General features: G+C 41.3%; 1 protein-coding gene across 1 annotated transcript in view; it reads left to right on the top strand.

Moving 5' to 3' along the window:
* LOC136854164 (poly(A) RNA polymerase, mitochondrial-like) overlaps positions 1-26,561 on the top strand; it is a 133,890-nt gene that overhangs the window by 89,392 nt on the left and 17,937 nt on the right. The window contains exons 7-9 of the mRNA XM_067130435.1: positions 8,105-8,193; positions 24,433-24,659; positions 24,898-25,109. Coding sequence (XP_066986536.1) covers positions 8,105-8,193; positions 24,433-24,659; positions 24,898-25,109 — 528 coding nt within the window. The remainder of the gene's footprint in view (positions 1-8,104; positions 8,194-24,432; positions 24,660-24,897; positions 25,110-26,561) is intronic.

Raw genomic sequence — 26,561 nt, 5'->3', positions numbered from 1 at the left:
AGAATTCTCCTAGTTTTCAACGTCTCTATTTAAGTCTTTAATAGCATAAGAATGATGTTTATTTCTCTGTTATTATTTCACCGGCTGACACGGGACCCCAATCCAAAAAGGATTTTGACAAAGGAAAAATCTATTTCTGGAGAGGGGCCCGTGTCACCCAGTGACCCACCCTGTTTTTTCATTCTCTCCTCCCATGGTAAACATCATTCTAGTGGGGTGGGTGCTAACATGGAATCCGGCTATTGTTGCCTTGTATACAGTCCATGAGTAGTGCATGGGCTTGTATCGGCACCTCTCGTTGGGACTTTTGACATTGGGAATCTCTATAGGATAAGGTTCCGTATTTTTGTAGTTCACCCTTTTACATACACGACTCCATCTAGTGGAGCTCGCTCTGCGGGTAGTAACTCCAGCATTTCATTTAGCTTTCTCTGGTATCTAGCAACGGAATTACCTAGAAATAGTGCTGAATGGACTTTTTCACCGGGTGACACGGGCCCCTCTCCAGAAATAGATTTTTCCTTTGTCAAAATCCTTTTTTTAAACCAGATCCAGCTTGCACTTTGAGATTTTCCTCATACATAAAGACCTCAGGTTTGTTTCTTATGAAAAATACAGATTGATTGAAAGTTTGTCATTTTTCATAATAGTTCAGCATAGTGGTATTAGTACCTCTTACAGAGAAAGCTGTAATTTCTGGTCTAGCTTAGAGATCCTCAGTCTGAGTAGTGCTTGTATGGGTTAGGTATTTAGCTCAGATGTGCCATGTGATGAAAGTTAGAATTGGTCCTGGTTCCAGTTGCAATAATATAATAGTAGAAAGCATCTTAAGTATCCCAAGAGCTCAAGTAAGGGCTTGTTATTCTTGGCTTCAGATATATCTTTAACCTCCTACAGCATTTTAAGACGTAGAATGTTGAGGTGAAAACTGGCTTTTTAGTCCATTGCATAAGCAAATGGAGTCATACAGTACTTGCCTTTGCTTTGGGGAATCTGCCTGATGATTTGTCTGTCTTTCTTGTTTGTCATAATAAATAACTTTTTCATGTGAGCTATCGTTCTTTTCTACCGATGCCGAGATGAATGTGGGTATATGCTTATCCACTCATCCTTCAGCATTTGAAATACTGTAATTGCTTTTCCAAGAGCTATTGCATCCCTGCAAGAGAGTACTATTTTGGAAATTGCTCTTCTGTTCCCAAACTTTATTATACATAGTAGTGCTCCTGAAGCACTGTTGCTCTTTCAGCTCAGGCTTTTATCTGATAATATCCTAAATCCTCTCCTAGCTTGAGTCTACTGATTCTACAGTTCCCAAAGACAAGGATGTATGGTATGTTCATCCTCCGTTCACTCTCGTTCTTTGAAGAAATGGAAATTCAAAAGCACTTAAGTTGTGTAAACTCTTTGATGGTGGATGCATTTAGTTCACTCATCACATTTACATGTCTAGTAGTGCAAGGAGTTACTAGTTTTGCTTCTTAGTGCTCTCAGCTTCCTATCACTGCTTGCCTAGAATTATTGACCAACAGTGCTTCAGCTGCACAACAAGGAGAAGTTAAATTCTTTGACCTATGCACTCATGAGTTACATTCTTTGGAGTGCAAGTGTTCACCAACATGGGGTACAATGAGTTACAGGAAGCTTGGTCCCATGGACTCCTGTGAGGCCAGCTAGTATCGTTGTGAGTTTCAGGAGTGCTGCATGCTGCTTGTTACCTATCTTGGTGTGTGACCCCTATTGCCTCCCACATACACAACATCCACATCTGTTGATGGCTCCTGCTCTGCTCTCACAGTACATGAGCGCTTTTCCAGTTGTGCGTATATTTTTGTTAACCTTGCTATCAACCTAGCACAAGCTCTGGTTCATCATGGAAATGTATGGTGTCTTTCACAGTGGGAATGCTTAGTCAGTGTAGTTCAGTTATAAAGTTATTCTTCTTTGGTTTATGCTGATACTCACAGTACTCCTGCTGTCATTTCTGCTGCTACTAGAAATATTCAACCTTTTGGAAAGGTTGATATAGAGGTTTCCTCTTCTTGTTTAGCAGGGGCTACTGGTAATTTGTTTTCTGCCGGCTCCCAGTCAACATCAGTGGTTTTTTGGGCAGAACCTTTCATTATTTGTTGGATTGCTTTCCTGTTATTGGTGACATACTCAGATTTTGTGCGGCATTTTTTTGCAATTAGTGAATTGTTAGGTTGTTTACTAATTTTTTCACTATTTTCCATGTCAGATTCTATTTCTTCTAGCGTTCGGTTCTGTACCGAGGGATATAAAACTAGATTAAATAAGATTATGTATGATTTTCATACTAAATGTATTAAATGTAGGGGGGCAAGATTTTAATGGGGAGATTACTTGTCAGGAATGTCAGGATTGGGATGCACAGCCTGCTCGTTTAGTGCCAACTTCTTATTGCTCGGCACCAACTTCTGACCGTTCGACTCCTCCTAAGTCTCCGATGCCATCACTGCCTCTCCCTTTTTCGTCGCCTCAAGAGGGTTTGTCTTTGGCCCCAATTAAGCGTCAACTGGATGATTTGATGACTTTCTTAAAGAAGAAGATGATACCTAAGTCCGAGGAGTTAGTTCTCTCTCCTGTTTAGTCAGAGGAGGAAGAAGCAGACCATGATTCGGCATCTTAATCGGCTTATTCGAGTCTTGTCAGGTTCCTGTTATTGAACCTCCCACACTTCTTCCAGCCTGCTCCAGATTCTCCTGCCTCTACATTTTTGATGAGGAAGCAAGCCTCTGACTCTTGCCTTCCTAAGCTTGTCCTCTCCTCTTCTTCAAAGAGAGGGTTGAAGGAGGTCAATGAGTGGTTGACTTTGAAGAGGGTTGCTGGCAAGGCTACTTTTGCTCTTCCTCCTTCGAAGCTTCTTGAGAGGAGGTACAGGTTTTATGCCACTGGGGAAGTGCCTTCCTTGGGAGTTTCTGGCTCCTCCCAGTTGGATTTGTCTGGCTTGGTTGATGCATTGCATCATACAGTACTGCTTTCGCCTCGGCAAAAGTCTTCTTCTCATCTCCCAAACTGGATCATCTTGTTCATAATATTTTCAAGGCTTTGGAGATTTTTAGTTTACTGGATTGGACAGTGGGGGCTTTGGCACAGAAAATTGAAGACTGTCCAGTCCTTGTGGAAGACTTTGCTTCGAACTAGCTTAATGTTCTCTCTTGTGCAGAAAAGGCAGTGAGGGACGGCTCGGCTGAACTTTCATCTCTATATGCGATGGGCTCGTTGAAGAAGCAGGAGCTATGGTGCTCCTTTGCTGCTAAAGGAGTGACCACCATCTGGAAGTCAGCTCTCTTATTCGCTCTGCTTGATGAGTCTTACCTCTTTCCCCAAGACACTGTTAAAGAAGTTCTTTTGACTCTGCGGAAGAAATTGACTACTGATCTTCTGGCCCAATCATCGAAAGGTCCCAAGGTAGCTCCTGCAGTCATTTCTAAGTCCTTTTCACCTCTGCAGCCTCAGCCCTTTCATGGAGGAAGATCCAGAACTCAGTCCAGACCTTGCTTGAACCTTCGTCCACGAGCGAAGTCATTTAGGAAGTCTTTGGCCAAACCGGACACCAGTAATTGACACCTGTGTCCTTCGTGCTCCAGTAGGTGCCAGGTTGCACCTCTTTTGGGAGGAATGGAGTCACAGGGGTGCAGAACCTTGGGTGGTGCAGGTTCTGAAGACAGGCTACTCCATTCCTTTCAAAAAGACTCCTCTGCTTTCAAAGTCACCGATCACCTTGACAGCTTACTTGGCAGAGTCGGAGAAGTTTTCGGCCCTTGCTCAAAAGGTGGATTCCCTCCTTTGCAAAGGAGCAGTGGAGTAAGTTGTAGACCTTTCGTCGGGGGGATTTTACAACAGGTTTTTTGTTGTCCCCAAGGCTTCTTGGGGCTGGAGACCTGTTTTGGATGTCAGTGCTCTCAACTTAGTTGTGGCGAAGACCAAGTTCCACATGGGGACGAACTGGTCTGTCATGTCTTCTCTCCATCAGGATGACTGGATGGTCACCCTGGACGTGCAGGATGCGTATTTTCATGTCCCCATCCACTCGGACTCAAAGAAGTTCCCGAGGTTCATCTTTCAGGGCCGGGAATTTGTTCCCAGGTTTGAGTCCAAGAATCTCATATATTATTATATATTTCTTTGGACTAATTTTGTGGAAGTTTCTACTTTTTGTAGAATTTATTGGACCTGATAAATAGGAAAAGATATCATAGCTGGGATTGGGTTTATATGCGAAGCTGAGTAGTGGGAACTGTGGTAGGAGACTACTCAATAATGTTCAGACCTGAGAGATATCGGATTCATATCTCAAAGGCAGAACTGGTCATTAGGGCTGGACCACGGATTCCAGGGGGTCTGGTTCTGGGGATAGGACTCTCAGGCATTCTTGCTGGTTTGCCTATAACATGATTAGGGTGTAGATGATAGTATTCTTGTAATACCTTTGGTCCTAGCCAGTGGGTTTGGCTTACACTTGTGCCACCCTAATCATGTTGTGCCATCCCCTGTGGGGTAGGGTAGGGACATGGATGTTTGGGAGTCGGCTCTCACTTGTGCCATTGGTGGAAGAATAAATTTCATGGAAGGCCAGTGATATCTTTTTAAAGTTTTCAGGTTTAATTTTTTTTTTTTTTTTTACCTCAAATCTTTATGACAAGTAGAAATAAAGATTCGAGTACCCCTGGGCCCTATGATAGTACTGGCTCAGCACAGTTAACGACTGTTCGGAACCTCCTCCTCTAACAACTTTTGCTTAAAAAAATCCAAGAAACATTCTAGTTTAATTACACTAGAACCCTATGCTCCAGTACAGAGCAAACACTGGAATGTTATTGGCCTTTCTGGTTACCTGAATAACTTACTAGTGCTGACATTAGAGATATGAGTATATTTGGCTCAACTAGAAGAGGTCAGACCTTGTGCCATCTTCAGGTTTGGGTATGGACTGGGCAGGGTCAGGAGACTCACTCTTGATCTAGGAATTCTTGTGAAACCCAGATCCTCTTGTGTCTCCAGAAAAGAGGCTCCTCACAGCTTTTTCAGAAAGTAGTTGCTACAGCTGACCAGTTGTGGCTTCAGCTGACATTGTAAAGTGTTTTCATTCATGGTAAGATCCCTGTCATTTTTCAGTAGGAGTTCTGCTGGTCACATTTTCCCAGAATTATTGTTCATATAGGCATCAGCGTAAGCTTTGTCTTTACAGAATAGGAGACAACACATCAACTTTGATTAATTAAGGCTATCTTTATAGGTCTCCAAGCATTCACTCAGCACTTCTTAGGAAAGGTCATAGGTGTGATGACTAACAACTCAGTAATGGTGGTTTTCATGAAATATTAGGACTGTAGGAGATCCAAGATACTGTCAGCTGTTAATAGAAATGTTTTTGGTAGAGGTAGACAGTGATAAGGAAATACTAAAGTTCATGTCAGGGAGGCTTTAATGTGTACACCCTTCCTCCACAGGGCTCATCAAGCTTGTCCTCAACAAGCTTTTAGTATCCAGGACCATTAAGGTGATCCTGATTGCACCCCTTTGCCAGCAGTGGGAGTGATTCTCTGAACTCTCCGCATTTCCACAGATTCCATAGGAATCTTGAGACCTAGCAACTTTACTCCTGGAGACTATCCTGCATTTATGAAATAAAAGAATTCCCCAAGGAAGCAACTAAAGCAATCACAAGACCTTGTATAGCTTCAAATAGCAACTTTGACTGTGGTAAATGGTCAAATTCTTTAATTGATAGAGTTAAAGTGTTGCTAACCCAATTGTCTCCACTGTTAATTTGACTGGAGACTTCTTTTTCGTCAGTGGTGTAAGAAGTTATTGATTTTGGCCACCAGGGACTGTAGGACACTTTGAAGGAAGTTCCTTGTAGCCCTCCTAAATGGGGCCTTTCTGTGGTATCAGAAAACCTTAGCAGGTCTTCATATGACCCATTGCTAGAAGCCTCCATACTTGATTTCACACTGAAGACAGTTTTTGTTCTGAGGTTTATATCTTTGAGACAGGTCATTGAGAGTCTTGCATGTTGAATGTTGAATTTCAGTTGTTTTGGTTTTTGCACTTGATTTTGTGGCAAAAACCCAAAAATTAGGCAGCCAGGACCATTCCAAAGCAACTTTTCCCTCTTATGTTTCATTCATTAGTAAAGAGGAGGACCTTCAGTACTGTTTAGTGAGAGCCATTTTCATTACCTAAGGATAACCTGAGAATCAAGAAGTGACACCTTCAGGGTGCTTCTCTACGTTTTCAGCATAGGAAACAGACCACGAAGAATATAATCACGTACTGACTCAGGCATACTACCCATAGAGCTTAAGATAATGTATCAGATGATGGAGCAACACTGGTTAAAGTTCTAATCCATGAGTCCAAAGCTCTGTCTCTGCTCCGTTGTTTTTTAAATGTAATTTGAATGCAACTTTTATTTTAAAATTAAGTAGCTGGTAGTGTTGATCTACCTTCCCAGGTTTTAAGCTTAAGGAATTAACTCACAGATGTTAGATTCTTATTTGTTGGGACTTGTTAGTTTTATTTTTGGGGTACATACAACTAAGGGATCCATCATCTTCATCATTACAATGTCACCTGTTATCCATATATTTTTGTCGTCCTAGAAATGTCAACTGGATTTATTAACTTTTATTTCTCACTGGAATGGTTAGTGTTTTCACATCCAGAGCTGGTCAGTTCCCATTCTTAAATAAGTGCCTTGCTCTACACTCAGTAGGATTTTTCCTTACTTATAATGACCTCTTGAGTTATCAGAGCCTTAGTGCTTGACCTGTACCGATTCCCCAGTGCTCTCCAGGATCCTACAAGTCTTAATCATCTTTCTGGGGTATGCAGTAGCTTTGACCTCTTGCTTAAATTGGGTTTTAGATGATGAGAGATGAGGTTTTGGTTAAACAAACTTATTTTATTTAAATAAAATGAAATTATCGTGTCCATACAGACCATTACTTTTAATACAATACTTTGCATATATGAGTGATGAATTTGTATAAAAACCATTGTTTTATAAAAATTTCAATTTGTCAGTAAAAAAAGGAAGACATGATACCCCTTATAGCCACAGGAATATTGTTGCAGAAACACACATACATGTAATGTACACTCATTACATTGCACACAAACGGCATAAAGAAAAGCCATGTTTGATAGGGTCTTGTGTCTTGGCATTATTATAAAAAAGTATAAAAATGTTTTTTAGCTGAGAACTGAGTATTTAGACGAACTTAGGTCTTTTACTTATCTTTCAGTGTATGATTAGTTCATTTATTGTGCACTAAAGAAAAAACTGATGCAATCATTGTTGCACATGTTTTTTGTCATTAATGATTTGGTATTATTATGAAAAAATGTAAAAATGTCTTCAACTGAGCATTTGTACAACACTTAGGTCTTTTACCTAATTATCTTTCAGTGTAAGATTAGTTCATTCATTGCAAACTTCAGGAAAAAACTGATATAATCATTGTTACACATTTTTTGTCATTCGAAGTATTTGAAGTAAAGGATGTTTGCTATAAGTTTACATTATTGTCTCTACTATATAGTTTTCTGTTCTAGTATTCTGTACAGCTGCTTGATATTTAAGGAATTTCATCAGTAACTCATCATTAGTTGCATAAGCAGATATTTTTCTTCCGACTGACTGATTTATTTTCTCATTTAATACCTGGATTTTGATGCTTTGGTAGATGCAAATGGTACTTTTGCTGATCTTTCTGGGTGGCTAAAGTGATGAAAGAAACAGGCCATTAGAATTCAGTCTCAGGTTTATTTTTTTTTTAAATTTACAGTGTTTAAAAGAATAACATATCTACCCAGGAATTTTAAATGTAAATGCTTATTAGCAGATTTGTTTTTAACTGGACCTACACTAGATTAACAGAAGTTGCAAATTGTAAGCCTGAAAAAGAACTCTACCTTATACAATTCTGTTTTACGAAAAGCTGAGAATGATCAAGATATGTTGATTATCCAAATAAGAGAAAATTTATTTGTAAGCTTAGCTGCAGGTCATTTTATTAGTAATGTTTCACTGCAAATCTTTTATGTTTTACTGAAGTAGCTTTTAAAATTACAGGTTCGTAAGATATTGGGCGCCAGAGTTCCTATCATAAAATACTATCAAGATTATACAGGCATTGAATGTGATCTTTCTATGGCCAACAGGTTTGTATATAAAGGCTCTTATAACATTTGGTAGCATAACAATATTGAATCCAACTTACTAACCTTTATCCCTGAAAAAACACAATTGTAGAATCTGAAAAGCCACAGTTGTGGCTTTGTTTGTACGTACTTGGTCCTCCTGCCATGTAATTGAGAAATTTTGGTGGCCTGGTTACACTAGTAGAGTACTGCTTTATTATGATTTTCAGATTTCATTTTACAAAATAACAGCCAGTCAGAGCATGAATTTCTATTATGGCTGTAAAAGACAACAAAAATTGTCTCAGGGGGGCAGTAGGACACACACAAACACATGGGGTCCCCATATGCATTACTTGAGGTTCTTTGCAGCATTCCTTCGGCTCCTGGCTGCAACCCCTTTCATTCTTTTTACTATACCTCAGTTCATATTCTCTTTCTTCCATCTTACTTTCATTCCTCAATTCATATTCTGTTTCTGCCATCTTATTTTCCACCCTCTCCTAACAATGTTTTCATGGTGCAACTGTGAGGCTTTCCTCCTGTTATACCTATAATACCTTATTTCCCATAGGTCTTAGTGCTTGGCCTTTGGAATAAATTTTATATATCATTCATTATGTCACAAATACATGCAATGTATTTTGTAATATTTTCATGTTTAGAGCTTAAATATATGAACAAGCAGGAATATTTTTGTGTTATAGTATGGAGTAGTACAGTCCAACCTCTCAAATCTGGCACTCTGTGGTATGGCAGTGCCCATGATCTCAGACTTTGAATCAGCCACCATTAGTTCTTGAGTGACTACGATGGTGGCGCCACGTTGCAGTTTTTGGATTTATTCAGATTTCAGAACTGAAGCTTTTAATACACAAGCACAATTCATTTCCAATGAAAACATTCTGTGAAACTCAACAATATACACCATGCAAAAGAGCTGTAATTTGCGTTTATACTCTTGTATCATCCGATCTTGTGTATTATGCGATCATTAACATTTCTTCCAAAAACATGATTTCATCATACACATTGTGTATGATGCAAGATGTATTTTCAGTAGATTATACTAGGCTAGGCTTTAGGAATATTATGAACACTTGTTAAATGAAGAAAATCCCAGAAAATTCTTTGAAGATGGATTCCAGAACCTTGGTATGACACATACTATTAGCAGGAAGGAAGTAAAGAAGGCACTAAGGAAGATGAAAAATGGTAAAGCAATAGGACCAGATGGAATTCCTGCAGAGGTGTGGAAGAGCCCGGGAGAAGAAGGAATAGACATGCTGTGGGACCTAGCAAAGAAAATATACAGTCAGGAAAAGATATCAAAAGAATGGAGAGAAAGCTTTATTGTTCCTGCCTATCTATAAAGAGAAGGGTGACATCCAGGATTGTGCAAACTACAGAGGAATAAAGTTAATGTCTCACACCATGAAAATCTGGGAAAGAATGATGGATCAAAGAATTAGAGAAGAAACATCTGTAGGTGAAGAAAAGTTTGGTTTCATGCCAGGAAGAGGAACGACAGATGCGGTGTTTGCCCTCTGACAGATGATGGAAAAACACCTGGAAAAGCAGAAAGGACTGCACATAGTATTCACAGATCTGGAAAAGGCGTACAATAGAGTACCACGCCAAGAGGTTTGGAGGTGCATGCGAGCAAAGGGAACACTGGGGAAGTATGTGAGGTTGGTCCAAGGTATGTATGAAGGAGCAAAAACACAGGTTAGAAGCAGTGTTGGTTAATGGAATGGATACCAGTATGAGTTGGTGTACATCAGGGACCTGCTTTAAGTCTGTATCTTTTTGACCTGATAATGGATGTGCTATCTCAAGGAATAAGAGATCAGTCCCCCTGGTGCATGTTTGCTGATGACATTGTGTTATGCAGCACCAACAGAGGGGTAGTGGAGTCAAAACTAGAGCAATGGAGGAAGGTACTGGAAGACAGAGGTTTAAAGATCAGTAGGAAAAACACTGAATACCTAAATTTTAATGAAGATTAAGACTCCGAGATTAGTTTGGAAGGGACAAGGTTGAACCGAGTAGAAAAATTTAAGTATCTTGGTTCAACAGTGGCTGATGATGGAAATTTGGATGTAGAAATAACACAGAGTGCAGGCTGGATAGAAAAATTGGAGAAAGATGTCAGGTGTCTTGTGCGACTGCAGAATCAGTGTAAAGATTAAAGGAAGAGTGTATAAGACAGTAGTGAGACCAGCTTTGATGTATGGAGCAGAGACGTGGCTGGTGAAGAGAGTGCAAGAGAAGAAATTGGATGTGGTAGAGATGAAAATGCTCAGGTGGGTGTGTGGAGTACCAAAAATGGACAGGATCAAAAATGAAAGAATAAGAAGATCTACTAAAGTCGTAGAACTATCAAAGAAGGCCCAGGAAAGAAGACTGCAGTGGTATGGCCATGTGATGAGAAGGGATGAGACATATGTAGGAAGGAGAGTGATGCAGATGGAGGTCCCTGGTGTGAGAGCAAGAGGAAGACCAAAGCAAAGGTCGATGGATGTAGTTAGAGAAGATCTGAGAGGCAAACAATTGTCAGAGGACAATGTGTTTGACTGAGCCAGGTGGAGGAAAGCTGTCAGAAACATCGAACCCACATAGAAGTGGGAAAAGATGCAGAGGAAGAAGAGACTAGGATAGGCTTTTTATGTTTCTGTCAGTTTTGGTAGATATCTTTGATAATGCAAATTATATCTTAGTTTATTAAGAGTTGTGTTACAGTTGTTGACTTCTTAAAAATTTGCTAATTTTCATTGATGACTTCCATAAAGAAAAATAAAATTAATCTTTATTCATCCTTCCTGCAATGGAGAGGAAAGTGTTTTGAAAGTATGCCACTAAATTTATGGTTGTAGCTATGGCTAAAGAAACGAATACAGTACTTTAATGTGCAGGCCACAAAACATTTTGGAAGAAGCAAAAGCAACATCTGATACTGGTGAAATAAAATCACACCTTTACTTCATTTAATTTACTTCATTTATAAGTAAAGTAAGTTGCATTTTTAAACCCAGCTTTGATAATTTAGGAAAAACTAATCTCCAAAATGTATTTCATCCAGAATTCAAATGACACCTGATCACTATGTTCGTAAATTATACTAATACAAAACATAAGTAGCTGACTTTCAGGTTTTTGCTGAAAACAAAAGCCAGTAAAGTTTGAAGTGCTGGAAAACATTGAAAGGTGCCAGGAGATCGGAATTCAACGGAGCTCTTGTAAAATGCTTTTAGCTCCGATTAGCAAAGATGTAAGCATTTCTGGGGAGGTGCTCGTGGAGCAGGCCAGAACACCCGCAATTTTCTGTGGTCTGGCAGTGGCCTGGTCAAAAGGGTGCCGGTTTAAAGAGGTTGTACTGTATTGGCAAAGAACTCTGTAAATGTAATGCAGTCAAAAGTGAGTTTTCAGAGATAATTGCAATTCCAAAATATTTTTTTCCAATATGGTTACAAGAGGTTTACATTTTATATTTTTTATCATTATTTGAAGTCTAAATATAATTATATATACACTTTCAGTGATTAAGGAATGTTTTTTGTTGTTATATAGTAAGGAAAAGATACTGACAAAGTACTACTGAAGGCATTTGATTTCTTGAGAGTTTTGTTGACTGTTATTTGCTTAAAAGCATCAAAGTCACTGAAGCATCATTTTATTTATTGCTTTTGTGTGGCTGAGTTTTGTGGAGGATAGGCCAGGGTCATTGCGTATGGGTTGGGGAAGTTGAGTGGAGGGAATTGGGCAGGTCTTTTGTCTGCTTCAACTGTCTCATATCATTTTTTTTTACTTTATTTTAAAAATTCTTTGTTTTGTATTTTTTCATATTCATTGATTTTGATATCAAATAAGCCTTTTTGTAGTTGAAATACCAGTGAACTTTAAAGCTCAGACAGGTTACAAAATGTCATCTGTACAAACTGCCCAGCCTTGTTGTCTCAGAACTTTTCTTGCCCATCAGTGTCCTAGTCTATGTGCATTTGTCTATATACACCAAGTATGTGTGCATGTGTATACATACACATATACATCACATTTCAGTAAATTGCAGTATGCATTTGCTGTGCATTTATATGGTATGGCATAAGAAAATTTACAAATCCATACTTATCCAAAACACATCACAAATCAACCTTGGCAATCATGTCATCAGTTGAAACCTTGGGTAAACAGGTAATGCAATGTTATGCCCACACACACACACAGATTGTTTAGAAAAGTGCAGAATTACTTGTAAGATATTGCCTGTCTGTATGATGCAAATGAAAGACTATGTATTGCATTTAGTTCTTGTTCACTGTTTGTTCAGTCATACCCCTCATCTTTGGACCTCCTTGTCAGGGTGAGGGGGTTCTTGAACCCCAGGAATTTGTTCCCAGGTTTAAGTACAAGAGTCTTATATATATTATTACTTAATGTGAATTAAATCTTGTGGAAATTTCAATGTTTAATAAAATTTATTTGACCTAATAAATGGAAAAAGGTATCATAGTTGGGACTGGAGTTCATACCTGAAGGTAATAGTGGGAGTTGTGGTAGGATAATCAACTACCTTATAATGTTTGGACCTGAGGGATTAGTCATGTTGATATCTTGAGGGCAGGGCTATTCTACAGAGCTTGGCCATGGAATCTAGGGGTGGTTTGGTTCTGGGGATAGGGCTTGGTGCATTCTATCAGGTTTGCCCATATGATTAGGTGGGGATGATTCTAAACACAGGGGAGTCCCAACAAGTGGGTGTGGCTTGCACTGGTAGAAGAATAAACTCCACAGAAGGCTGATGATATCTTTTTTAAGATTTTCATGTTTATTTATTTGTATATTTTTTCTTTCTCACTTTAATCTTTAGGAAGAGCAGTAAAGATTCAAGGACCCCTGGACCCTTAAATGATACTCTTTTGTCACAGATGACAACTGCTTTACCTCTTTTGACAACCTCGGTTTGGACATGGCTAGGAAACCTTCTATTGTAATTACACTTGAACCCTATGTGCCATATGGGGCAAAGGGAAATTTCCCAGAAATGTATGTGAAATAGGACCAGGGATATTTGACCTCTCTTATGATAAGTATTTGACCTTTAATCTGGAAGATTCTAATTGTGACATTTTTAATGTGTACAGACATTCTGAAGGTCAGGGAAAACTGACAGTAGAATAGGCCTCACCAAAAGAAAGTGAAAAATTAAAAGCATTTTCTCATCTTGGAGGAGTCGAAGTAGACTGCTTAGTAAATGCTTTTTGGAATTGCTCCAAGGGAAGGGTATTTGCACCCCAACTGATGATGTAGTCAGAAGAGAAACTTGCAGAAGAATTAAAAGATCAAGGTGTGATTGTAATTGAAAGAATGAAGATAGTCAATGGAGCCTTAGTTTCACTTCCAAACTTGATGATTGCATTCAGTTCTGCCCACTTACCTAATGTAACAAAAGCAGCATGGTTACATTTTAAGGTTAAGCAATAAACCCCAAGACCAAAGAAATGTTTGTGTTGTCAAGAATATGGTCATATGTCAAGATCTTATAGGGAGAAGGTACAAGGCAAGCATGCCACGTGTTTTAGTGTAGTGAACCAGAGCATATTGTATGTTACAAAGAACCAAAATGTATACTACATTGTGGAGATAATCATCCTTTGTCTTCATGAAACTGTGATATGTACATCATGAAAAAAGAAATACAAACCTTAAGCATAACTGAATGTTACACAATTACAGAGGCTGATCAGAAAGTATTAAGCCAGTAAGTTAGACCAGGAATATCGTTTTGTAGTATTGCTGCTAACCGAAGAAGAAATGTAAATGCTACCACAGGTGCTTTGTTTTGTAATGTTAAGGGAACATCAATGGCAGCCTTTACTCCCACCTCTTTGGAGGCTGTGACAGTAATTTCTGGTACTCTTTGGAGTCTGCACCAGGTGTCTTAGGTGTTCCTGCATCTTTGGAGGCCATGCCAGATATGCCTGGCATTCCTGCCTCTCAGAAGGCTTCACCAATTATACCAGGTGTGTCTACCTCTTTGGAGGCTACATTAGCTGTATCTGGTGCTTCTGTCTCCCTGGAGCCTGCACCAGTCCTGACTGATGCTCCTGACACTTCAGAGGATGCAACAGTTGTGTTTGACACTTCCATCACTTCTCAGTTAGTGCTAGCTTTGTCTGGTGCTCCCGAACTTGATATATCTTTGCCCATAATACTGGGGAGGTTGGGCCATCTGCTGCAGGTTCTTTCTCCATGGGAACAGCACCATCATCAACCTTGAAACAAAAGGCAGCCATAAGTAATCAGTCTCCTGGAAAATAGCAGGAGCAATACCTGGAAGTAAAATCACTTAAAAGGGCCTCTAGTTTAGCAGCCTCTAAATATAAGTAAAATCATTAATTGTCTCCGGTGGAACTGTCAGGCATTAAGAGCTAAATTGGAAGAACTAAGGTTGCTCATATTGGAAGTGTCTCCTGTATATATAACTTTACAGGAAACTATGATGGATAATAATATGTCAAAGCCAACGAGTATACAGCCTATCATTCCCCTTGTAACATAAATATAGGGAGCTGTGGGGGTGCAGTTTTATATATTTGTAGTGACATCCCCCAAAATCCTATTAATGTAGTATCCAGTCTACATTGCAAGTGATGGCTGTGGAGATCCATTTGCAAAGAATATATACAGTATTTTCTCTCTCTCTCTCTCTCTCTTCCATCTAGTGAGGGCTTTCCCACTAATGAATTTAAATCCCTTATCCAACAGCTACCACATCCCCTTGGTAATTCTGGGAGATATGAATAGTAGAAGTCCTCTTTGGGGTGATATCATTGCCAGTCAGAGAGGAAATTGCCTCTATTCCATCATAGAAAGTGAAAATGTGGGAATCCTAATCACTGGGGAGTCTTCTCATTTCCGTGCTCAGTTAGGCGCATTTTCAGTAGTTGAGTTATCTGTTTGCAGTGGTGACTGTCTTATTGGCTTCAGTTGGAGAATGATAAGTGATAGATTTACCAGTGATCATTTTACAATAGTAATGAGTGTATCTTCAAATCCTCCATCTTCAAGATTACCTAAATGGAAAACATTCCAGGAACACAGCTCAATAGATAACTCTGCTAATGACTTTTCCTCTGCAGATGATGCTCTTGACTTTTTCATTACAATTATATTCTTGGCCAGTCTTAAGCAATACCTAGGACTTCAGGCATATTTATCCACCAACCAGTTCTGTGGTTGACTTATAAATGCTAGGAAACTCATAGAACTATTAGATCAGCTTTCATCAGATATTGCTGACAAAAATGTGATCATTACCATATTGAATTTCAAAAGGCAAAAGCTCATTTCTGCTTAGAAATTAAAAAGGCATGAAAGGAATCTCGGACACTTTTCATATCAAATTCAAAAACGTCTGACTGTAGTTTGGGAGAGTTAGAAAAATTTCTGCCAAATTTACTCTTTGAAAAATATTTACCAAATTTACTTTGTCAACTTCCAGTTATCAAATCAATGATTGTAAAGTAAAAGATCCCTGGTTGTGGCAAATGAGTTTGCTAATTATTTTGCTAATGTTTCAAAGAAAAATTGCGACAGACCCTATTCATCTCAAAAAAGGGTAATGGAACAGGCAGAAATTTATTTTAATACATAAAGGAATGAACAATACAATGTACCTTTTACTATTAGGAAATTTGAATCAGCCTTAAGTAAATGTAGTGAATTAGCTCCTGGACTGGAAGATATACTCACTGTTTAAGCATACACCAGGAAATACTAAAGTCTTCATATTAAGCCACATTAACATGATTTTTCTTGAACATACCTTCCCTAAGCTATGGGAGATGTTGAAATTACTCCCGTATGTAAAACCAGGGAAAGACCTTTTCAAGACAGAGAATTAACGTCCCATTGCACTGACATCATGTCTTGTAAGATCATGGAGAAAATGGTGAATACACATTTTTGTGGTACTGGGAATGTGGTAAGTAATTGTCTGCTGTTCAGTGTGGTTTTTGAAGTATGCACTCCACAACTGATGTATTGGTTCCAATGAAATCTACAGTACATGAAGCTTTTTCTAACAAACAGCATCACTTAGCTGTTTTCTTTGAACAGCATAGAGATGAGGCATTCTGAGGGTTCTTTGAGAATGCAACCTAAGAGGCCATTTGCCTCTTTATCAAGGCCTTTTTAAAAGATAGGCTTTTTCAGGTTCAGTTTGGAGCAACAATGTCAGATGAAAAAACCAAGAAGTAGTAGTGTCACAAGGAAGTGTTTTGAGTGTAACCTTGTTCACTTTAGCAGTCAATGGGGTACCAAAATAATTCCCCCAATGTAACTTACGCTCTTTTTGTTGATGACCTTTCACTATCTTTAGCAGCAATAATGATGGCAGTAGCTGAATGCCACCTTCAGCTCTGCATTGATAATATAGTGAAGTGGGCTGAGCTCAGTGGTTTTAGGTTTTTATTTAATAATGCGGTAACCATGCACTTTTGCTGTATAAGAGGAGTTCATCCTGATCCAGACCTGTTCGTGCATGGGCAAAGAATTCCTTGTGTTGATGAAAGGTTTCTTTGGTTGATTTTTTATAGCAAGATGACATGGATTACACGTATGAAATCTGAAATATATTAACCTTTACAGGCCAGGCTAAAATATATGTTAAGAACATCCATAGACTGGATGAACTTTAAGGTTGGCCAGTTTAAAAAAACACATCAATGGATAGAGGAAGATTTGCAAATGCACATGGTATTACAAAAAATTCTAAAATATTTTCTGTACCTTCCACAGAAAATTGAAAGTGAATATTTCCAACCCTGTTCATTTTCCAAGACACTTGCAAAAATATGCCAGTGTATTAGTAATACACGAGAAAGCCTATGCTTGCAAGGAAAGCTGGAAGGTCTCCCAGTCCTGAACACACAGGGATGTACTGCCTGAAGAACCAGTTCTTGTGTAGCTGCTAGAGGAGGTTGGGTCAACCAGAACTCTTCTCGATGCCTCGGCTGTCAGGTCAGGCGAAAGGCAAAGTCTTCCAGCATTTGTCTGTAACTCAAGGTGAGCAAAGCTTGTGAACCCCTAGTGAAGCAGACAAATATGAAGGGAAAATGTAGATATCGATTGTTCTCAAAAAGACAGCATGCCTCACTGTAACAGCCTGGGTCTGGTGCGGAGTGAGAAAACTACCGACTTTTTTGTGCAGGGAGGTAACAGAAAGACAGTAGGGATCTCTCAGTCGAGCAGTCTCTTTGTGAATCTTCGTGAGGAAAAGAGTGAAGAGCAGGTTCCGTCCTGATCACTCAAACCCAAGGCCAAGCTCACCTACCAATACATCCCCACTGGGAATGTATCTGGCTAATTGAGCTATGGAGTGCTGTAGCTTGCAAGTGTCGACAGATGAAACAGGAGGAAAAAATTATTTCCTCTTGTTTGTCAACGTATAGCACCACTGTGGTTGTGTTGTTCAACAAAACCACTGAGTGTTGCAAAACTCATCCTGAATTCTGGGAAGGCCAAAAGGCTGCCTTTAGTTCAGGATTTTGATGAGAAGGTACTAATCATCTCAGTCACACACCTTCAAGACAAAGTCTTACAGGGAATGTATATAGCTAATTGAGCTGTTGAGTGCTCTATAGAACAGTCGAGTACCTGCAAGTGTCGACGGATGAAACAGGAGGAAAAAACGATTCCCCTCTTGTTTGTCAACGTATGGCACTACTGTGGTTGTGTTGTTCAACAAAACCACTGAGTGTCGCAAAACTCATCCTGAATTCTGGGAAGGCCAAAAGGCTGCCTCAAGTTCAGGATGTTGATGAGAAGGTACTAATCATCTCAGTCACACACCTTCAAGACAAAGTCTTACAGGTGTGCACCTATTCCTCAATCGGTGAATCTGGAAGTAGACACATGATGTGAGGAGAATATGCAAGCATATTCGAAGGTTCCTTCAATCAAGCATTAGCCTAACTCTTTCCTCATACATCGAAGAGGAAAGAAAGATGGAGGAATGGAAGCAGACCTCCTTCATTCTCCATCATGGGGAAGCTTCTGCAAGATGACAGGATACCAAGACAATTAGCCGGGCTGGCATTTTCCGAATCGGGAGCATGGGAGAGGAAGCAGAATGGAAGTTTGATGAAAAGAACTGCCGATACCCAAGGGAAATAGATACTTATCCTGAAGGAATCCATTCCCAGGTCTTGGCAATATCGCTGCCAGGTCCAGAGACTCGATAAGTATCATTTCATCCAAGCATCTGCGGTAGAACGTCTGCCCGGTTGATACTTCTTTCTCTCTTCCCTTCCACCCTCCTCCCCTATGGAAAAGAGGGTGGAAAGAGACACAGTTATGCACACTTTCCCAGAAGGGAAGAAGAGGGCTATGTGTTCTGCGCTCTTTTCTGAAGCCTGGAACTTCTTAGGAGTTGAGGGGGGCTGGCTTGAACTCAAGGTCGAGCCGATATGACTAAGACCCAAAGGTCTTGGCCATTGTCCAAAGTACAAGGCAGTGCCCTGGTATGAACCTTGATTACCACTGTATCTGGCAAATCTCTGAAAGAGAAAGGCAGAACCAAGTAAAGGTTCGTTCCTAAGGGTCAAGCTAATCGGGAGCATGGGAGAGGAAGCAGAATGGAAGTTTGATGAAAAGAACTGCTGATACCCAAGGGAAATAGATACTTCTCCTGAAGGAATCCATTCCCAGGTCTTGGCAATGTCGCTGCCAGGTCCAGAGACTCGATAAGTATCATTTCATCCAAGCATCTGCGGTAGAACGTCTGCCCGGTTGATACTTCTTTCTCTCTTCCCTTCCACCCTCCTCCCCTATGGAAAAGAGGGTGGAAAGAGACACAGTTATGCACACTTTCCCAGAAGGGAAGAAGAGGGCTGTGTGTTCTGCGCTCTTCTTCCGAAGCCTGGAACTTCTAAATAGTTGAGGGGGGCTGGCTTGAACTCAAGGTCGAGCCGAGATGATTAAGACCCAAAAGTCTTGGCCATTGTCCAAGTACAAGGCAGTGCCCTGGTACGAACCTTGATTACCACTATATCTGGGAAATCTCTGAAAGAGAAAGGCAGAACCAAGTAAAGGTTCGTTCCTAAGGGTCAAGCGAATCGGGAGCATGGGAGAGGAAGCAGAATGGAAGTTTGATGAAAAGAACTGCCGATACCCAAGGGAAATAAATACTTCTCCTGAAGGAATCCATTCCCAGGTCTTGGCAATGTCGCTGCCAGGTCAGAGACTCGATAAGTATCATCTCATCCAAGCATCTGCGGTAGAACGTTTGCCGGTTGATACTTCTTTCTCTCTTCCCTTCCACCCTCCTCCCTATGGAAAAGAGGGTGGAAAGAGACACAGTTATGCACACTTTCCCAGAAGGGAAGAAGAGGGCTATGTGTTCTGCGCTCTTCTTCGAAGCCTGGAACTTCTTAGGAGTTGAAGGCTTGAACTCAAGGTCGAGCCAAGATGAGACCAAAGGTGGCCATTGTCCAAAGTACTTTTTTACCACTGTATCTGGCAAATCTCTGAAAGAGAGGCAGAAACCCAACAGGGAAAGGGAAATACTTCTCCTGAAGGAATCCATTCCCAGGTCTTGGCAATGTCGTTGCCAGGTCCAGAGACTCGATAAGTATCATCTCATCCAAGCATCTGCGAAGAGAATTCTGCCTGGTTGATACTTCTTTCTCTCTTCCCTTCCACCCCTCCTCCCTATGGAAAAGAGGGTGGAAAGAGACACAGTTATGCACACTTTCCCAGAAGGGAAGAAGAGGGCTATGTGTTCTGCGCTCTTCTTCCAAAGCCTGGAACTTCTTAGGAGTTGAGGGGGGCTGGCTTGAACTCAAGGTCGAGCCAAGATGACTAAGACCCAAAGGTCTTGGCCATTGTCCAAAGTACAAGGCAGTGCCCTGGTACGAACCTTGATTACCACTGTATCTGGCAAATCTCTGAAAGAGAAAGGCAGAACCAAGTAAAGGTTTGTTCCTAAGGGTCAAGCCAACTCGGGACTTATGAAGCCGGAGATCCGAATTAGGACAAAGCCCTTCTTAACACCAGAATTGCCCACAGATTGCCATCTGGTATAGGAAGACCCACCCCCTGACGGGACCAGTCTCCAGAAGGCAGGGTTCTTTCCGGGAATGGTCGTACCCGAGGAGAGAAAGCCTAAAAGTGAAGGATCGTGGATCCATCAGGAGACTGCCTGGAGGAAACCAGTAGGTGTCCTCCAAGATCATCGCCTCTCATTGTATAAGAGAATACCCTTCACAGCAAGGAGAAGCAGAGAGAAAACCCAGTCTGGTTGAAGCAGAGTCAGAACAACCTGCAGTCAGCAAGACCCTCCGAGGCAAGAAGAATTTGTACTCTGTTGAGGGAGGGGAGGAGCTTGGTGTCTCAACCTGAATGAACCCCTTGTCCGAAGAAAAATATTCATCTGGTCGAGAATGCTCTCAAGCAAGGACTGAGGCAGCCCTCAAAACTCTCGGCCCCTTCGGGAACTGCAAGGGTTGCGAGTGATGAAAGATTATTCATTGGGGGAGCCGCGGTCCTGTCCCTGGGATCCTCGTGCTGAGGAATTGGTGCGAAGTTCTCCGAGAAACAAGGGCGATCACAACTTGAAGAGGAAGACCCTCACTGCTTCTGAAGTGTGAAACTCCTGTACCTCTCTCCTTGGAGGGAGACCTTGGCAGATCCCAAGAAACCCTCCTCGCTAACCTGGTTGTACTACGAGACAATTGGGGGACCGACACCCACAGCACGCCAGGCAGCCAAACTCCGAAGAAAAATTAATTCGTCGGAGGTCTCTCTGTCCGTCTCTCGCCTCTCGGAACAATCGAGAGGAAAAGAAAACATGAGGAGAAAGAGTACCCCTACCTGTCCTGCCAGTAAGACCAGTGGGGGAAGAAGAGCGCTTGTGCCGTGGCAAAGTGCTTTCCTGGGAAGAGCAGAAAGTTCATTCAAACAGTGCCAATAACCCAATTCGGAAAAACCAAGTGGGGCCAAGCTGAGCCGCACCAAACCAAGTCCATCTCGCAAACGTGATCCAGACTGGGTGGTAAGCTGTGGACTGGAAGGCAAACGGCACGCTGAGCTGAGCCGAGCCAGTCTCACAATTGCGACCAGGGGCTGGGTGGGGCAAGCATGCAGAGCCAATTGTGGGAATGCAATCGGAACTGGACAGGGCAGAACTTGTCTGCCATGAACTAGCGCTAATTTCCCGAACTCTAAACTCCTTCAAGGCCAAGGCCCCCCGAGATGAAGGTTTAAAATGGAATTCTGTCTGCTATCCTGCATGCTTGAACCCTAAGGCTCAAGACATGAGGATGAAACCCGGCCAAGCAACCGAAGCAGCTGGCAGGCAGTAAAGAGACACCTGGGCGTCTTGGCACTTTATCTCGTCCTGTGCCTCTTGCCAGGAGAGCACACATGATTCATAGAATTTGAGTGACCTACGAGACTCCCAAAATTGGGAGTGGCTGCTTTCGGTTTCCTACGAACTCGAAAAGTGCCAGGCACAGAACCAGTCTTAGATGAAGACTTCTAAGACTGGCCTCAAGAGGCCGCGCTCTTGTGGCCCCCGAAACGTGAGACCCCGGAGGAAAATGTGAATCGGTTTCCACCCGAGGGCAGGAAGAGCCAATGAGAGAAACTTGTCTCCCAGAAGAGAGTCAGTCCCTTAGAAGTTCCGCAGGACTCCCAAAGGGAATCTCTTCCCTGCTTCTTCTGGTGTTCGAACCCATAGGATCACAACACCAGGTTGAGAAGCTGACTGAGCACTGGTAAGCACTCAGGGAGCACTTGTAGTGCTGGCAGGAAGAGCTGAGACACCTGGGTGCCTCGGCCCTTTCTCTCTCACTGCTCCTGAACTGGGTCGGGGAGAGTACTCTCCAGACCAGATCAGCATACTCGATATTCCACAGAATCTTGAGCACTCAGACTGGCTAATGAACAAGTGCCCGGTGCAGCCCCTGTCTTAGAGACGGAACCTGTAGGACTGGGAATGGGAGCGCAAACCGAGGTCTGCAGGCCTGCGGCTCCCAAAACACAAAACCCAGGGGTATGCGAATTGGTCCCGAACCCGAAGGTTGGAAAGAACCAGTGAGAGACCCACTGCCTCCTCGGAAGGAGGCAGTCCTTAGATGTCCAAGGGCATCAAGCGGAAAGAAACAGCCTTCCTCTCCTTCGGCCGACAGAGGTCTATTTGGTTCTTGGAACCCCTTCGAACCTTGGGAGAGGAAGGGAAGAGGCAAGAAGATGAAATTGAAGATAAGTTGAAGAAGACAGAGGCTACTTCCACAGGGCGACTCCTTCACTTTCACTCCGACATCTACAGGATGGTGGACACGAAACATCATAACCTCCAGGGCAGCTAGGCAGGATCACAATGGAAGTGGCCCAGGACATGACCACCAAGAGAAGCAGCAGGCACGATCAGGACAGCTGATGCAGGAGCTACGGAAGCGGTTCGGAAGGCAGGAGCTACAGCAACAGCCAGGAACATCACATGAACGTCACCAGCAGTGATAGGAACGATCAGGACGGCTGCGGCAGGAGACCAGGAAGAGCCGCCCAGAGACTGTCACCGAATCAACAGGAGCATAATACAGGAAACAGAGGAGCAGATGAACCACAGATACGCCAGAGGCAGTGCCACAGCATACATGAAGGCTAACAATGACAGCGATCGATCCACATCAACGGGAACAGAGTCGGAACGATCCCAACATGGAACTATGCCAGTCCAACCAAGCACTGTGGTCAATCCCGAAGCAACACTGAATGAACGTCGGGACTCCGTCATGCAAAGATATCCCAACTGAGATATCCATCCAACTACTGCTGTGCCTACAATGCTCACTGTCAACCTGAAAGAAAAGCAAAGATGATTAGTAGAGGGAGGCTCCTCTCGCTCTGAGGGGAACTGCCTTACGCAGCACGAGGAGGCCACTGAGAAGAGGTTGCTTGCGCCCCCCCCCCATGGTCTTTGCCCAAAAAGCGAGCAAAGAGGGTGAAGGAGAGAGATCTCTCCCGAAGGAGAGATAAGGAAGAACCTACAGGAAGAGAGAAGGAAGGACGGGAGGCCACCAAGGGTGCCGTGGAAGCGACTTACTGACGACACCCACAACATCTCTCTCTCTCTCTCTCTCTCTCTCTCTCTCTCTCTCTCTCTCTCTCTCTCTCTCTCTCTCTCTCTCTCTCTCTCTCTCTCTCTCTCTCAGCAGCAAAACACAACACTCAGCACAAGTAGAAAGGAAGTAGTCATGCCCTTGTTTGTACACGGAAGGCAGGAGCCCAAGAAGGGGAGCGAACATGTTACGTCTTGATCAGTGTAGGGGAGCGAAGATATTATGTCCCAATCTGTATCTAATATCTCCAAACGTACAGGGGAACGCCTTCAGTATCTACATAAAGGGCTACTGGAAGAGAAGCATTACCACTTGGTTACGCCCTTCTAAATAAGCCCTTGGCTGTCAAACCCAAGACAGACGCAAGAGAACGATGGCTTAATCAAGGCTATTATAAATCGTAGGTTTGTATATTAATAAATATCAAACACACATAATATATACACCAAAATACAGAAAGATCCCACCGGAATAATAAAGAGCTTAACGACGGTTAGGGAAAGAGATCCGAAAACACATCTGCAATGCATGACAGCTGAAAGCAAACTGGAATGTTTACATCTGGGCTGGCGGGTATTCCCTGCCTACCTGACGGTTGTTACTGCCCAACCACCTTGTTCAAGAGTTTAACAGCCTTGTCCAGCGTCGCCGTAAGCAATTCTTAATGTAAAGGACCGATGGTTTGTATATCATGTCGCAACAAATATACTGTACCCCTCTTATCCTTTTCTATCATCCTCCTTTTGTTCTTAACACCATTTTCTTCTCCTTTGCTACGTTAAGTTTTGGTTTCCTTTTCTCCAGCATCATATTTATCTATGACAGTTTCCTCTTAGCTGCCCTCCTCTTCCCCTGTAGTGTATCCTTTGCTTGTCCTCTGTCAGAACTTGAAATATATCTCCTCTTTTACATAATACAGACCTTTGTTCCACCTCTATATCTATGCACCCTTTCCCAGATGTTACACCACACACTCTTTTGATGTCTTTCACATATTCCATTTAGCCATTGTATCATAAACGTTTGAAATTGCTTTTCTGGCTAAGGTTTAGTTTTCCAAATTATTTATAGTAGTTATTTTATTGCAAAATAAATTATCTTTATGATTTATTTGATCATTTTTGGTACCAAGCAGATCTGGGTTCTACATGAGTGAAATGTTATACTTGTATGGATGCATGGATCCTCGTGTAAGGCCCCTTGTGTTCACAATCCGAAGCTGGGCCAAGGATCGTCACATGACTTCTCCATTTGCTGGAAGGTGGATCACTAATTTTAGCCTGACTCTTCTTGTGCTGTTCTACCTCATGAGAACATCCCCCACTGTTATACCCCCTTTACAGACATTAATTAGACTTGCAGGTAATTATAATCCTTGGATTAGTGTCTGCTGTGGTACTTTTTTTATTCATTGTTTATTGTATATACTACATTTTCAAGAAGGAAAAGAAATTAATGAATCATAGTGCTTGGGTGACAAAATAGACCTTATTGTTTAAGTTATTCTGCAAATGTAGCTGAAATTTAGTTTTTTATGTATGTTTTGTAAATGTACTATCTATTTTATTAAATTTATAATTATCTAAATACTTTCTTCTAGGATCTAGTGATAAACGGGAAACAAATGGCATCAGTTGCACATTTCTCAGAGACTTGAGGACATTAACTTCTTCTGATAACAAGGATACTTTAGAAACTTTATTAAAAGGATTTTTTGAGTTTTATGACAAATTTGACTTCAAGGAAAGAGGCCTTTCAATTGTCAGTGGTAGTGATTTCATCAAACCTGAACACAAGGCACTTTATATCCAGGTAATGTACCTCAGGTTAAGGTTCATGAGCTGATCATGATCATTAAATAACGTATGAACTATCTTGAAGGGAGACTTGCTTATCTTGTGCTGATATTTCTTTTTGTAGATTAGTACTGTGTATCAGACTATGTTGTATAATAAGTAAAGCTTGACCCTTATAGGCCAGGCTAAAATATACATTAAGAACCCCCCTAGACCAGGCAAACTTTAACCCTCACAGTCCAGGCTAGCCCCTAGACTGGGCTAAATTTAAGGATGGCTAATAAAAAAAAAAACTCATGAGTGGAAAGAGGAAGCTATCCATATGCACCTGGTATAAGAAAAAAAATTCTAAAAAATTTTCTGTACCTTCCAGGGGAAGTTGAAAGTGAATATTTCCAACCCTATGTGAGGCCTCTTTTCCAAATGACAGTCATAAAAATAGGCTAATTTTACCAAGTTATAAGTGTTTTTTTTCTAATATTTTTTTTAAATTTTATTTTGTAAAATTATAATTACAGCTCACACAATATCATAACAGATAAGAACTAAAATCAGTAACAAATTTGAGTATATTTATTGTAAAATATTTACAAGAAATCATTGGATGGGAATTTTGGACAACATTCCTCTGTGACATCTCATGACAAACTGAACTCGCTCTTTCCTGTAGACTAGCTATTAGAGTTGGGTTAAGAGTTGCCATGAGTCATTTATGGCCCATGGAAATAATTTGAGCGCTTTTCCTGCAAAATTAATTCAAAATGTATGGCATGAAATCTTGAACATGTATGTTACACAAATCAGAAGAAATGTACACAGGAACTTAATCACCAGCTCTGTGGCACTGTAATTACAATAAACCACAAAACCAAATAGTGCCACCAGCAAATCAAATCAAATATGATATAAGACCCTCCAAAATATCTTAAGATTAAACAGAATCTTGCAGCGGGTAACAATAATTAAGTATATCTTCAGATGTCAAATCTTGAAGGAATGTTCTCAAAGTCGGACGATAGGGAAAGGGCACCATAGAAAACAGGTTGGCACATAGCGTCACAATCACATATTCTGCAATACAAATCACACTGTAACTTGATTGCAAAACACTTAACACGTTCAATTTGGGAATGCTTAAGGCTGAGAGGGAAATCATTCAAAGAACAATAAAATGTAAACTAGATAAATACTTATGCGTTACGTTACACAATTAAATTATACCACTTCACTTAGGCTCCTAAGGACATTGCAAAGGAGTGAATATGAGAGCAATAAGAAATATAGTAAAAGAATGTGCATTGAACAATTCCAATTTCATCTGTACCTTTGTCCTGGAGACGAGACGTCTTGATGCGAAGGCCAGACTTTGATTTCAATACAAGGGATCAGTGGTGGATTTGGATCCGTGGACATAGCAAAAGTAACTTGTGGGAGAAGAGGGAGGGAAATCGGAGGACGGACTGACAAG

Source organism: Macrobrachium rosenbergii, chromosome 3 (genome assembly GCF_040412425.1).
Source record: "Macrobrachium rosenbergii isolate ZJJX-2024 chromosome 3, ASM4041242v1, whole genome shotgun sequence".
Lineage (NCBI taxonomy): Eukaryota > Metazoa > Arthropoda > Malacostraca > Decapoda > Palaemonidae > Macrobrachium > Macrobrachium rosenbergii.
This window is presented reverse-complemented; position numbering and strand designations above follow the sequence as displayed.